At 38.9% G+C, this 12,731-nt stretch overlaps 2 protein-coding genes across 2 annotated transcripts; one reads left to right on the top strand and one right to left on the bottom strand.

The window, feature by feature from the left end:
• Positions 1-492: 492 nt before the first annotated feature.
• On the top strand, positions 493-7,171 carry LOC144649619 (uncharacterized). Its single transcript, XM_078509145.1, has 9 exons — positions 493-796; positions 1,043-2,110; positions 2,582-2,677; positions 2,911-3,049; positions 3,285-3,378; positions 3,829-3,994; positions 4,258-4,402; positions 4,815-5,066; positions 5,660-7,171. The coding sequence occupies exons 1-9, from the start codon at positions 696-698 to the stop codon at positions 5,837-5,839; spliced, it is 2,241 nt and encodes a 746-aa protein (XP_078365271.1). The 5' UTR covers positions 493-695; the 3' UTR covers positions 5,840-7,171.
• LOC144649613 (uncharacterized) lies at positions 4,920-12,475 on the bottom strand. Its single transcript, XM_078509140.1, has 4 exons — positions 11,544-12,475; positions 8,400-10,797; positions 7,178-7,678; positions 4,920-5,057 (listed from the first exon to the last, which is right to left on the bottom strand). The coding sequence occupies exons 1-3, from the start codon at positions 11,549-11,551 to the stop codon at positions 7,190-7,192; spliced, it is 2,895 nt and encodes a 964-aa protein (XP_078365266.1). The 5' UTR covers positions 11,552-12,475; the 3' UTR covers positions 4,920-5,057; positions 7,178-7,189.
• Between the last annotated feature and the right edge of the window lie 256 nt (positions 12,476-12,731).

Raw genomic sequence — 12,731 nt, 5'->3', positions numbered from 1 at the left:
CTATATATAATTCCTCAAGGTAGGTCACTCGAGTGCCGGAGGCCAGCAGACCGACTGAAGGAATTCAGCCATAAATTCGCCCCAAATGCTCCGATCGCCCCAAATTTTCGCCCAGAGCACCGCCGATAGTTGCTTTAACCATTTCTGTGCTTCATCTGATAAATACGCCCGCCAAGGAGCAAATTTAGCTCGCAAATGTCACAAGGCTTTTCCATCGAGAGCCGTTGAAACATTAGTCTCCCTCGCAGCCGTTCTTAGTGTCGTCACGCAAAATTCCTCCCCACTAGTGGGGAGGAATTTTGCGTGACGACACTAAGAACGGCTGCGAGGGAGACTATTGAAACATGCGTTGACTGTGTGTTCCGTGCACCAAGCGTTTGAAAATAGCTTAGCGACCCGGCCTTTCGGTTCAAATTACCTGCGGACCCCACCGGAAAAGGGATAATGTTCACCGACAAGGTAATACCCACCCAGGGGACCGTGCCACGAGCGCTTTGTCACCATTGTCTCTCATCCGCCAATCAGAGAACAGTATTTCAAAATTTTAAAATTCAAAGAGGATTTGCTGGTTGTTTTGGTTTATAAAAAGCAATTTGGGCTTACGAACGTCGTTTTGAGCGCGATATCGATTTGGCTACACGGTGTTTGTTTTAAGAACAACTAAACAACATATTGTGGTGAAAGTTCTTGAGACAATGCTCTCGAAACATCATCAGAACGAGCAAGATCTGGAAATTTCTGAGAAGCTATCGAAGCCGGTAAAATTGTCTGGGTATTCGCCGGAGTGGAAGTTATGGTGAGTACAAAACAGTAATGCATGTTATTGTATTGAACAAATTTATACATGATATTTTAGCCTGACTAACTAGCATTTTATCGGCAGACAGAGATAATGCATCGGAAAAAAATGTAAATATTGTTCGCGTTTGCGTGACTTTCGGCCATTGTTTCATGATTTTTTTTTTCACTGAATTGTTCTGCTGACCTTTATTTAGGAAAATCTTATATAACTGCCGATCAAAATTTATCTTACTTTCTCTAGGATTCTCGCAAATTACGATCACGCAGAAGGTCATACGGTGCTCGTTAAAGAAATCCTGGAGCATGCAAATCAGGAGAAAGAGAATGTTGCCCAGAAATATCTGTCCCGCCAGACGTTAGGGTGGATAATGACCGATTGCTTTGGAGGGAAAGTACGTGTAGTTCAAAGGGGCACAAGGCAGCACCGCGAAAGAGGCTACTTAAATTTGCGACGACGAAACCAGCAAGTAGCCCCTGCTAATGATCAGTGTAATGATGAAAGTGGCGATAGAGTCGGTTCACTCAGTCTCGTTTCCTTAAAAGAGCTACAGTTGCCAAGTCAATGGCACTGTCTTGAAGATCGTGACGACCAGGTCAGTTTCATTCGACATGAAAATTGGGATTTCAGCGGCCAACGTGGAATCACAGAGCTCTTAGTAAAGAAAACCAACCAGCTGGATCCAGTATCTCTCGTAGTAAGAGCCCACGGAAGCAGCGTCGACCTCAACAAAGACCTTGGGTTCAAGAAACTGCTTGGGGAGAAAACCATTGATGATCAAGTTTTAGATGCGCTTAACTACGCAGACAAATCTTCCCTTTGCTGTGGTTTCCAAGATGATGATAACTGCGTTCTCACCATGTCAACTTACGTGACTGGTGTTTTACGTCTGGCAGATGTTGAAAGCAAAAGGGTGTTTGCAGAAAACTGCCTTGTATTAAGCGGTCCTAGTGGAATATGTAATAACTGTTCTAGGCTTCGTGTTAAGAGTGGAAAAAGAAAGAGGCGTAAGGAAACTCAGATGGAAATTCATCCGAAATGTAACAAGAGGTACTTGAGCAAAGAGGAAGTTGAGGCGCAGTTGAAAAATGAACAAAAAGTGCGGAGGAATGCTGAAAAGAGAGAGCAATATTGGCGGGAGAAGTTCCAAGAGGAGTGTGTTATAGTAGAGAGTGAAGACCAGGATGATCTGTTTAAAATGTTCAAAGGAGTGGATGAAAAAGATGTTCCTGAAGAAATGAAGTGTTTTTGGCAACAACAGCACAAGATACTGCACACCACCTCCAAGCATGGATATAGATGGCATCCAAAGTAAGGCAATGTTTTTTTACCTTGGGGAAGAGGGATTGGGTGGGGCAGGGGCAGGGGCTAGGATGGAGACAGCCCTACTTGATTGTCAGAATAAATCAAGTAATATTAATTAAATATTTGGTGATGTCTGCAAGTTTACAAAAATGGTTAAAATGCCCTAGTTTATCTCAGCAATGAACGGTGTATAAAACAATAAAAAATTTACAATTGTAATATTTTGATTATTATAATTCAGGAAGTCATTATTCCACTTTATCATCAAATGGTTGTTATTCCAAACTCCTTTGTGGTAGAAAAAACCCCCTGAGATGTGGTGCATAGGGTAATCCATAAAAACCAGTACCAGAAATCTTCAATGGTTTTCTCCAAACTAATCAAGCATATTTATGTAATGGCCAATGATCAAAACTTTTATGTTACAATAAGGTGTGTTGTCAGTACTAAAAAGAAAGTCTATTTCTCCACTTGCAGGATCATGCAGTTGTGCATTCAATTGTACATCAAAAACCCTAAGGTGATTGACACTCTTCGGGGCGTCATATGCATGCCAAGCAATCGGACCATCAGGTAAGTCATGATCTTGTCTGTAGTCGAGTCTATTCACTGTATTCACCATGTATTTTTGTACATAAATCATGCATATGGGATGAAATCTGCCTATATAACAGTTCAAGTGTCCATTGAAATAATAGTTGTTTGTTGAAGTGGTTCTTTGGTTTTTATCAGAAATTAAGTATCGATATTGTAGTACTATTTCACAATCAATGTTGTGTTTTAAAACTTCCCTATTGTTCATTCAGGTACCACAAAAATAAACGAGCAGAGCAGCCAGGTTGGAACAGAGAGAACATTCAATGGTGCCGTGAGACTGCACAGGTCAAGCAGCTCAGAGACTGGGACTTTTGGGGTGGTTTTGTAATAGACGAAATGAAGATAGAGGTAAAATTATGAATAAAAGAGGGTCATTCTTTCCTTTTCCCTTAAACTGACAAAATAAAGTTCCACAATCATAACTTGAGCAACTTAAAATATTTATTTGAAACAAAACATTTCTATTAAAATTGAGGATAATAATTAAGACTACATGCATAACTATTAATCGTACCTTATCTTAACTCCAAGATAAAACAACAATGAATACTGAAAATTAATTGGCATTTAAACTTTTTCTCAGGAAAATTTGGAAATGGTTGTTAAGAATGGTAAGCGTCGCCTTGTGGGTTTTGTTGATCTTGGACCTTTACATGATGATATGCTGCGACTAGAAGGTAACATGTTTCCTTCCATATATTTGAAATGCTCTCTCTACATCTCTAAGTCTTTTTCAATATCACTCCTGTACATGCAATGATTATTTTAGAAGAGTTTTATTCAAGTATGTATTGTTAACCAAAACCAAAAACTAAACATTAATGCTAATCTGAAAGAATGCAGTAATTAAATCATTTAAAAACAAAGTAACTTGAAGCTGAAAACTCACACAAGCAAGGTAACATAGGTTTCAGTTTTAGATCTGATTGCCTGAGAAAGTGGCCTCAGTATTTAAAGTCAAACACTTAGTGTGTTAAAATATTATAGAATTATTACTCAAGTGGAAACCAATCAGAAGTCAATTCCTGGTCTTACTACTTTTGTTATGTGTCATGTTATTAAAAAATATATTAAACTGGAATACTCTAATATTAATAATGAAACAACCTTTCGATTTATATTCTCAGGAAAGAGTGAAACACAACTTGCTTCACATGTGTTACAGTTCCTGTATGTAAGTGACTGTGGATTCAGGTTTCCTGTGGCTCAGTTTCCAAGCCATGATTGCACTGCTAGTGACTTGTTTCTTCTTTTTTGGAAAGGCGTTGGTATGATGAGAGAGTATGGATTTAAGTGAGTTGGATTTAATATAAATTTCGATTAATAAAACTGCTTGTTCCATCAGCTACAGAGCATGTATGTCTCTCTTCTAGCACACACAGGTACTACCTTATTTAGAATCTAAACTGTTCATGAAGAGAGTTTGAATTTTTCAATTGCATTCCATTCCAATAATAAACTTAACAGATAATAGGAAATGTCTATTTAAAACCAATGACACTTAGAAGCTCAAGCACTAGATATTGCTGTTAATGTCTTATTTTTTTCACACACAGCATTTACTGGTGCATTCTGGATGGAGCAGAAGTAAATAGAAAATTCATTCAAATGCACTTCCCAAATTACGATCCAGTGCCACACAAATTTGTGGCATACAACATGCACACTGGTGGACCAATGGTTTTTGTGGTTGATTGTAAAGTAAGTGTCATAAAGTTGTATTGTGTTGTTCCAGGTAATATCACATACCCCTCCCACAGAAAATGGGCTTGAACACCCCACCCCAATGGAAATTTCATTTCTTTTCCATACTTTCTTTTAAAAAATTTGGGTTTTGAGCAACCCCACGCCCTCAGAATTTCAAATGGTCTTCCATGGGGCGGGTATGAGTCTTTCCTGGAAATACACAATGGAAAATTGCAAATTTGTGTTCAAGTTCAATGCAATTACAAATCATGTTCTAACTTCATGATATTTACTCTTTGTTGAAATGGAATGTAAAGCGCTAGTGGCACGGTCCCCTGGGTGGGTATTACTGTTGCGTTGAACATTATCCCTTCTCCGTTGAGGTCAGCAGGTAATTTGACCACTGCTTGTATTTTTCAATTTGCAGCACAACTTTAAAAAAATTCGTAACAATATGGAAAAAAGCAACGTCAAAGGAAAGCCGCGATGCCTTACAGTGGGCGGAAAAAAGATCCTTTGGTCACACTTGGTCGACGCCTACAAATTTGATCAGTCTACCACTACTATCCATCTCCATGAAAAGTTGACTGAGGACCATTTTAATCTTGACCCTGCCCTCAGGATGCGGAACCATCTAGCTGAAGATGTTTTGGACAAGAGGATGCATTTCCTAATGAAGGTAATAATAGGATAAAATAAAGTTAACAAAATGGTGGCACATGCAATACATACTGACTGTAATCCACACACAATGTCCTATTACTAACAGTTATTCAACTACCTCTAAAAAAAATATTAGAATATTATTTTCCAGCCCTGAAAAGTCATGAAACTTAAGTGTGAGTCATAGAAATTCATGGAAAGTGTTATTGATTGTACAAAATAAATTAGACAGGTTAATTTTTTTGAAGAAAGGAATAAAAACATACACAAGATCAAGATAATTTTTGAAAATTTCCAAGAGAAATGGTCTAATTTAAGTCATTGAAAAGACATGGGAAAGGTGGCTCAGTAAATATCTGGGATTAGACACCTCCATTTCAGTGAATAGTTGTTAAATATGAAATGGTTTGAATCTGGATCAATGAAAAGCAACACTTAAACTCATTTGGAAAATTGTTAGCCAATGGGATGGTAAATAAAACTATAACATGTTAATAGCACACATTGTAAATCAACCCAGGGGTAGTACGTGTATATGCCATATAATGAGCTGTATAACTCTAAGCAGCTCTTTGAACCATGTTAAAAGTTTTGTTGATTTTGTTTTAGGCCTACAAAAGACATCTCTCTGAAAAAAATGAAGACAGCAGTAAACTTGATGCCACAATAAAACTGATTAGCCACACCAGTGAAGTCATTGAATTCTTTAGCTCAAGTAAAGAAGCAGTACTCAGTAAAGATGATGTTAGGATCAAGAGATTGGATGCCTTTCTTACTTTTTTTTTCTGATTGGAGAGAAGAAGTTTCATCGCCTAATGCCAAAGAATTTATTTCTAATAAACTGTGGTTTGATCTCCAATCCATGACCCATGGCTTCAAGGCCATTTTAAATATTAAACTATCAAAGTTCCCCGGTTCCTCTATCAAACCATGGCTTGTCAACCAGGATGGTGTTGAAAATCATTTTTGCCAAACAAGAGCGTGCAATGGGCAGAATAATAACCCTACCTACAGGCTACAAGAGTCTGCCCAAAATTCAATACGATTTGGGCAACAGCCCATCAGCTCAAAATGTAATGCCGGGAAGGGTAGATAGAATGGGCAACATAACTACCTTCATCCCAGGCTTTTAGCCAGGTGGGAGTCCAGGAGTCCTATGGATGGCCACTTTTCAGAAAAAATTTAAAATAAATAACTGTATAGAGAGGATTTTTAGCAAATTTGGAAATCTTTAGATATCTTTGCACTCAAAACTGCAGAAAAACACTTTGCATGCTCCTCAGGCCACCCTATGGGGACAAAGTCAGGCCCTATAAAAACTTTGGACTCCCACTTTTTAAATCCTGGCTAAAAGCCTGCTTCATACCTATAGCTCTAGGCTACATGTGGGTGTTTGCTGCTTTGATTTAACAAAGAAATGTCAGCAATTTATTTTGTCTTGGATGTACAGTATAGTCAATTATTAATTTCAATTGCTGATTGGATTACTGTACAATTAACATGCAATACATTACATGAAAGTGATCAAAGAAACTATGATGTCTTTCATTTAAAATGGGTCATATTGATAGAATTTCTTAGAGAAATTGAAAAGAAAATATCAATTTTATAAATAAATAACACAATAATTTACAGAATATTCCCTTCTTTATAGGTAAAAAGAAAGGCTCTTAATTGAAATTTACCTAGAAATTTAACAATGTCGATAGTAAATAGAATCAAATTTGAAAGTGTAGCATTTTAACAATGGCTAAATATTGTCTATGTACAGTGTAACTTGGAATTCTTCAACATTGAAAGGGAAACATTGAAAACAAATCTTATCAATGCTACACAGTGTCAGTTAGATTATGCTCTGTAAAAAGCATTACACTGTAATTAATTCATTACATTTTACTGAGCTGCAAGACAAACTGCAGTGTATATAATGCAATTACCTAATGATCAGAATGCCTCAAAACAGGAAAATCATGTTAAGTCCAATTTACATGTAAAAGCATAATATCAAAAGGAAAACATTTCAGATGGAGAGTTATTGTAAAGTTAAATTGTAAATGTGTTATTGGGGTAAACAAGCCCTTCATTCTTTTTTCACATTGTTGGTACAGAAATAAAAAACAAACTCACCATTGTAAATGTTCAAGGTGCCCTGCTTATCCTCAGTAATATCCTTCCGTCATTGACTTCAGCTTGTGCACGAAGATGAGACACATAATGTGGGTGGGGAATGTTGCCATTGCTGTCACGGGAAGATACTGCATCGACTAGACTTTGAGACAGTTGCTGTTTGTTGTGACTGGTTATAACTCTTATGCCATATGCTCTGCAAAGCTTTCCCAGCTGATCCTTATTGTAGACTCGCTTGACACCGGCAACCCCATGCTTCTGGATAAAGGAGTGCAAGTGGTTATGGCTTATCTGCTTCCCAGTACTTCTGTCCGCCATAATGTCAGCAAATTTAGCATGTTCATTACATTGGGCTGCAACCTGTCTGCGTTGTAGGACACGTTTCCTGTGTTCTGCGGTTTTCTTAAGGTTGTAAGCTCGTCGGAAATCCCTAAGAAACTGACATGTTGCCATGTTCATGTACCTGCTTACAACACCACTTAGCAACTCATCCACAAGGACCTAAATGTATAAATTCAAAATTTAAATGAAAATTGATAGTGAGGTTGACTGTGGTTCAATATTGTCTCAAGCAGAGAGAATCAGGAAATAAGTGGAAAAGTAAAGACACTGTAATATTTGCTTTTTCTGGCCTAAAATTTAGTAAATGTCTTGTGGAGAAGCTCTGTTTTAACTACCGGTAGATTGAAATTTCTGATTTCAAATTCAGCTTGTATTGGAAACTCTTCTTGTGTTATCATGAAAAACATGCCAGGCTGAAATCTCAGTGACTCTAACAGCGGGTAAAATTTAGCCCATGCTTTACCTTTACCTTCTTGTGAGTTATTTAAAAAAATAAATAATTTGATTACCCATAAACAGAAACATTATGGATATAGAGGCTGCATAAAATCTTCTGGATTTTTTTACACTTTAATGTCTACCTGTTCTATATGTACCTTTACATGTACATGTGCAACCCTCCAAGTTTATTTTTCCCTTATGATCAAGTTTGGTCATCAGTGATAAATTATATTCACAAAAATAAAGCTTATGCTTAATAGAAACTAGGGTGACAACTACAGTTCCAATTTAGTTGCCAGCTCCAAAATTTTAGTTGCTATGGTGACTGTAAATGTTCTAAACTTAGAAGGTTGATATGTCATGTACAGATTAGCTGCTTTTTTGTCTTAGTATCATGGCCACATTTTTACTGTATAAGTTAAAAAAATGAAGAACTCACCTCTTTGTCTTCTTCAATGTCCTTGAAGGCAGCTTTCCAAACAGTTGCCAAGGTTTCATCACTTTGGATGGCAAGGGTAACATTTGCAGCATAATCGGCCTTTTTAGTTGTACCTGACAATCTTGCCAAGTTCATTTGTTCCACTCGTAGATCTTCTAGGACTTTGAAGCATTCAAATGCTTCATCGGTAATGTGAAGGAGACCACGTTCCCTGTACTGACGATCCTCTGTCACCTCCAAGGTCCCAGGTGCACTTGTGTTATCTTGGAGCCATGCATATTGAACAATTAAGTTCTCCTCCAGAAGCTCACATTTGGCATAAGCAATATAAACCTGGCGTCGAGTTTCAGGGGTTTGCGAGAACATGTTATCCCTTATGTACCTTCGGCACCTTTCCAATTCCTTTCTGACCGCCCACCCAGCAACATGCCTCAACTTGGCTAAACCCTCGATTGGCATTTCCGAAACCTTGAAATTGATTTCCTCTGTTTCGCGTTGACAATCAACTTTACTAGCCAAATAATGGACAAAGAAAGTGAATGTGTCCAAACACAACGTAGAACCAATGGACAGGTGTGCTTCTGATAGAACATCAACTTGAAAGAGGGCACGGAGCTCGCGTCGATACTCGGCCGAACCAATGACTTCCAAATAAATACGGTGCGTGGCATCAGTCAGGTGCTTGCGTAGCATGGTATGGACAAGGACATCATCAGCATTGGTCTCAAGGTGGTCTCTTAGCAAGTTAAACATTCTGTGCCACAAAATAAGGGAAAGAAGTTTAAGCTGTGGTACACTGTCTTCTAATACTTTGTCTATTGCCTCATTCTTTCCTTTACAGAATTCGTCTCCATCCAAAGCTACTGACTCAGGCACTCTTTGATTAATCAGCAACTGAACAATGTCAAAGTCATTGGGTGGTCCCAGACACTGCCCCTCCTCATCCAATGCCAAAAAAACAGAACCCAAATCAACAACATCAACAACATCATCCATGTCAAAATATGAAGAGGTCAAACCATCAGGGTACCTATCTACTGATAGTGCCTCAGGTGCATCTCCATCTTCCTCAAATTCCTCTCCAATGTCACAAACAGAAAACAAATCATTGTTCAAGTTTTGATGTACACAACATGTGAGATCATCAGACTCCTCTTGACTGTTATCACAAACAGTCAGGGCATCTTGTGGTGGTTTCAGGAGTTGGTTGACCTGGAATTTGCGCACCTGGATATCATCAGGATGCCGCACTCGTGAAATAGCCACGTAGATCAACCCAGAAACAAATTCCTTGCTACAGTGAACCACTGCTCGTGGCAGTGTTAGACCTTGTGTTTTATGGCAAGTGCATGCATAGAAGAGAGTAACAGGATACTGTGTACGACTTCCAACAACCTTTCCCGTTCTGTCCCTCTTGGACCAAGTTTGCCTTTTTAATGCAACCTTTGCGTGATTTGGTAATTCAACTTCGAGCATGTCCTCTCGCATGCCCAAGAACTTCCCGGATGTACCATTCTTCACATCATCATTGAGGTTCCACACAATCATTACTTTAGCACCAACCTTCAGAAGGAGCTTGATATCTGCAGGACAACTTATTCCAGTGACGTTACCTTCGTCCACACAGTCAAAGGTCAGCAGTTCTCCAGGCATCCTGAAAAGTGCTTCCTGATTATGAAGCTGGACAGATATCTTGGTAAAAAAGATATCAACTGCCTCTCCTTCCAATGGCCTGTCAAGAGACCTTAGTAATGCTTCCGTCTCGGGACTGCAGATTCCCAGGCGAAGCTCTTTCAATGCCGTAATAAATGTTTTGTCCGCCAAATTGTGGCGTTTTAATTCTTTCAGTTCAAACCGGTGTGGAATGGCTACTCTGAACAATTGGGAACGAAACATAAATTCCCCCTCATCAAATGTGCCAGGAACTGGCTTCAACTGCAGAAATTCTCCAACAAGGATTAGTTGCTTTGAACCAAATGGCTTCTTTGCATCTTTTTCTTCTGCAATTTCGTGATGTATTGCATTTACTAACTGGAAAATGCGTTTGCTGGACATGCCAGCTTCGTCCCAGATAATAGTATCTGCATCTTTCATCCTTGCTACACAATGGGGGATGGAAGTCGCTCTTTCTACAACCTTCTCAGCTGGCATATCTGCTGTTTGCAGGGCATAATGAGAATGAACCGTACATGATTTTACCCCTTCACCATATACCGAACAGGAGATACCACTAGAACAAACAACCACCACTTTTTTCCCACGACCCCGCAAAGCTCTTACTATGCCATTGACGACATAAGATTTTCCAGTTCCAGCTTGCCCAGAAAGAAGCAAATTGTGCCCAGAGAGAGCAGTCTCCAGTACTTTTTCTTGTTCATCTGTGAAATCATCTGTGAAACTAAAAAAGACTATAGTTGTAGAGTTTTTCTGTAGTACATGTCTACTATTAATTAAAAACCTAGGAAATCTGAAAATTATAGTTGCCTACTTGCAGATGTTAAGTTTAAAGCATGTACTTCTAAATCTCAGGGTAATTTGGACAACAGCACTATATAAAAATGGTTTCATTGTGATGAATTTACTAATCAGGTCTAATCAAACTGCTTGATTGAGTAAGATTACCATTGTAGTTCACAATTTAAAATAACACCAGATCAGGAAAAAAAATGACAATTACCCATGTAAACTAATGAGACTGAATGGAATACAAAAAATTTCACTACACCGCCGAATTGTCATACATGTAGTTCGCATGAATTTACAGAATGTGCGAACCGGATTTTCCAGTTTTATAGGGAAATGGTTATCATGGAATAAATGTGTGATAATTTGTTGAGATATAAAAAATCACAAGTTCTAACTTGAGTTGGCTGTCCCCCATAAATGTATATAATCTAGATAAACTGGCAGTGAACGATTAATTTATTGAAGTATGCTACTATTTGAACAATAATATGTCGGTACTAAAAGGAATGACCTTTGATTTCAATAAGTTCTTGTGTAAAGCCTACTTGAATTTCGCATTTTCAGCACGATAAACAATTAATGCAGCTACAATGCAGCTACAATGCAGCTAGTCATTGCAAACAAGGGATGACATATGTTAACACAGAACCTGCTTATTTCTATAAATTAAAAGTTTACCTGGTCATGACTCCGAGAATGCTTGATCCAAATTTTAAACACACAGAATTACGGTATTCGAACAGGAGCACAATCCATCCAAACAGCAGTCGGCGCGCGAACGCTCGCTCAAGCAATCTGAACACACAGTTCACATCTTCACCGACGCTAAACAACACACTGCAAGAACAGCTTCCAACAAAAACAGCTCGAAAAAAGGAAAAACAATCTAGAATACACCGAGAACAGCTTCACTGGCTTCTCAAAGCACAGATCTTCCCGCAAGCACGCGCCAAAGTTTGACCACACTATCGTAATCCACAGCGTGACGCGAATAGTCTCTTCTCTGATTGGCGGATGAGAGACAATGGTGACAAAGCGCTCGTGGCACGGTCCCCTGGGTGGGTATTACCTTGTCGGTGAACATTATCCCTTTTCCGGTGGGGTCCGCAGGTAATTTGAACCGAAAGGCCGGGTCGCTAAGCTATTTTCAAACGCTTGGTGCACGGAACACACAGTCAACGCATGTTTCAACGGCTCTCGATGGAAAAGCCTTGTGACATTTGCGAGCTAAATTTGCTCCTTGGCGGGCGTATTTATCAGATGAAGCACAGAAATGGTTAAAGCAACTATCGGCGGTGCTCTGGGCGAAAATTTGGGGCGATCGGAGCATTTGGGGCGAATTTATGGCTGAATTCCTTCAGTCGGTCTGCTGGCCTCCGGCACTCGAGTGACCTACCTTGAGGAATTATATATAGAGAGGAAACCAGCGAACCTAAAACCCACTGAAATGGCTTCAAATCGCCCCCAAACGGCATAGAAACACAACATATGCATAGAAGAGGATAGGTAAGTCGATTTTATTGGATATTTTCCCTCTATTTTGAATTATTTTTCACGATCGGTAAATTCCCATACAAACCCTTATAATAACGTTATTACGCAATGTCAAATGTGGTCTATATGTTGACGGCTCCTTTAGGAGCTTGGGCTACCTGTGCTAAAACAACTCTTGAAAACTAAAAGGAATCTAAATTTTTAAAATTATACACACATGTTTTGCTTCATTAAGCCAGAAGTTTGTAAAACAGGCTGTCGAAAATCTCCTATTTTGACTATGAAAGGTGGATGGAAATTGTCCTTATTATTTTTCTATTTTAAAAGTTTGTTTTCATTTTTCTGGTGGATCAAGGGGGGTGGCTAGCCACC

The sequence above is a fragment of the Oculina patagonica genome, chromosome 4, assembly GCF_052425735.1.
Source record: "Oculina patagonica isolate OP01 chromosome 4, crgOcupat, whole genome shotgun sequence".
NCBI classification, from domain to species: Eukaryota; Metazoa; Cnidaria; class Anthozoa; order Scleractinia; family Oculinidae; genus Oculina; species Oculina patagonica.
Note: the sequence above shows the minus strand (reverse complement) of the source record. Positions and strands in the feature narration are given on the sequence as shown.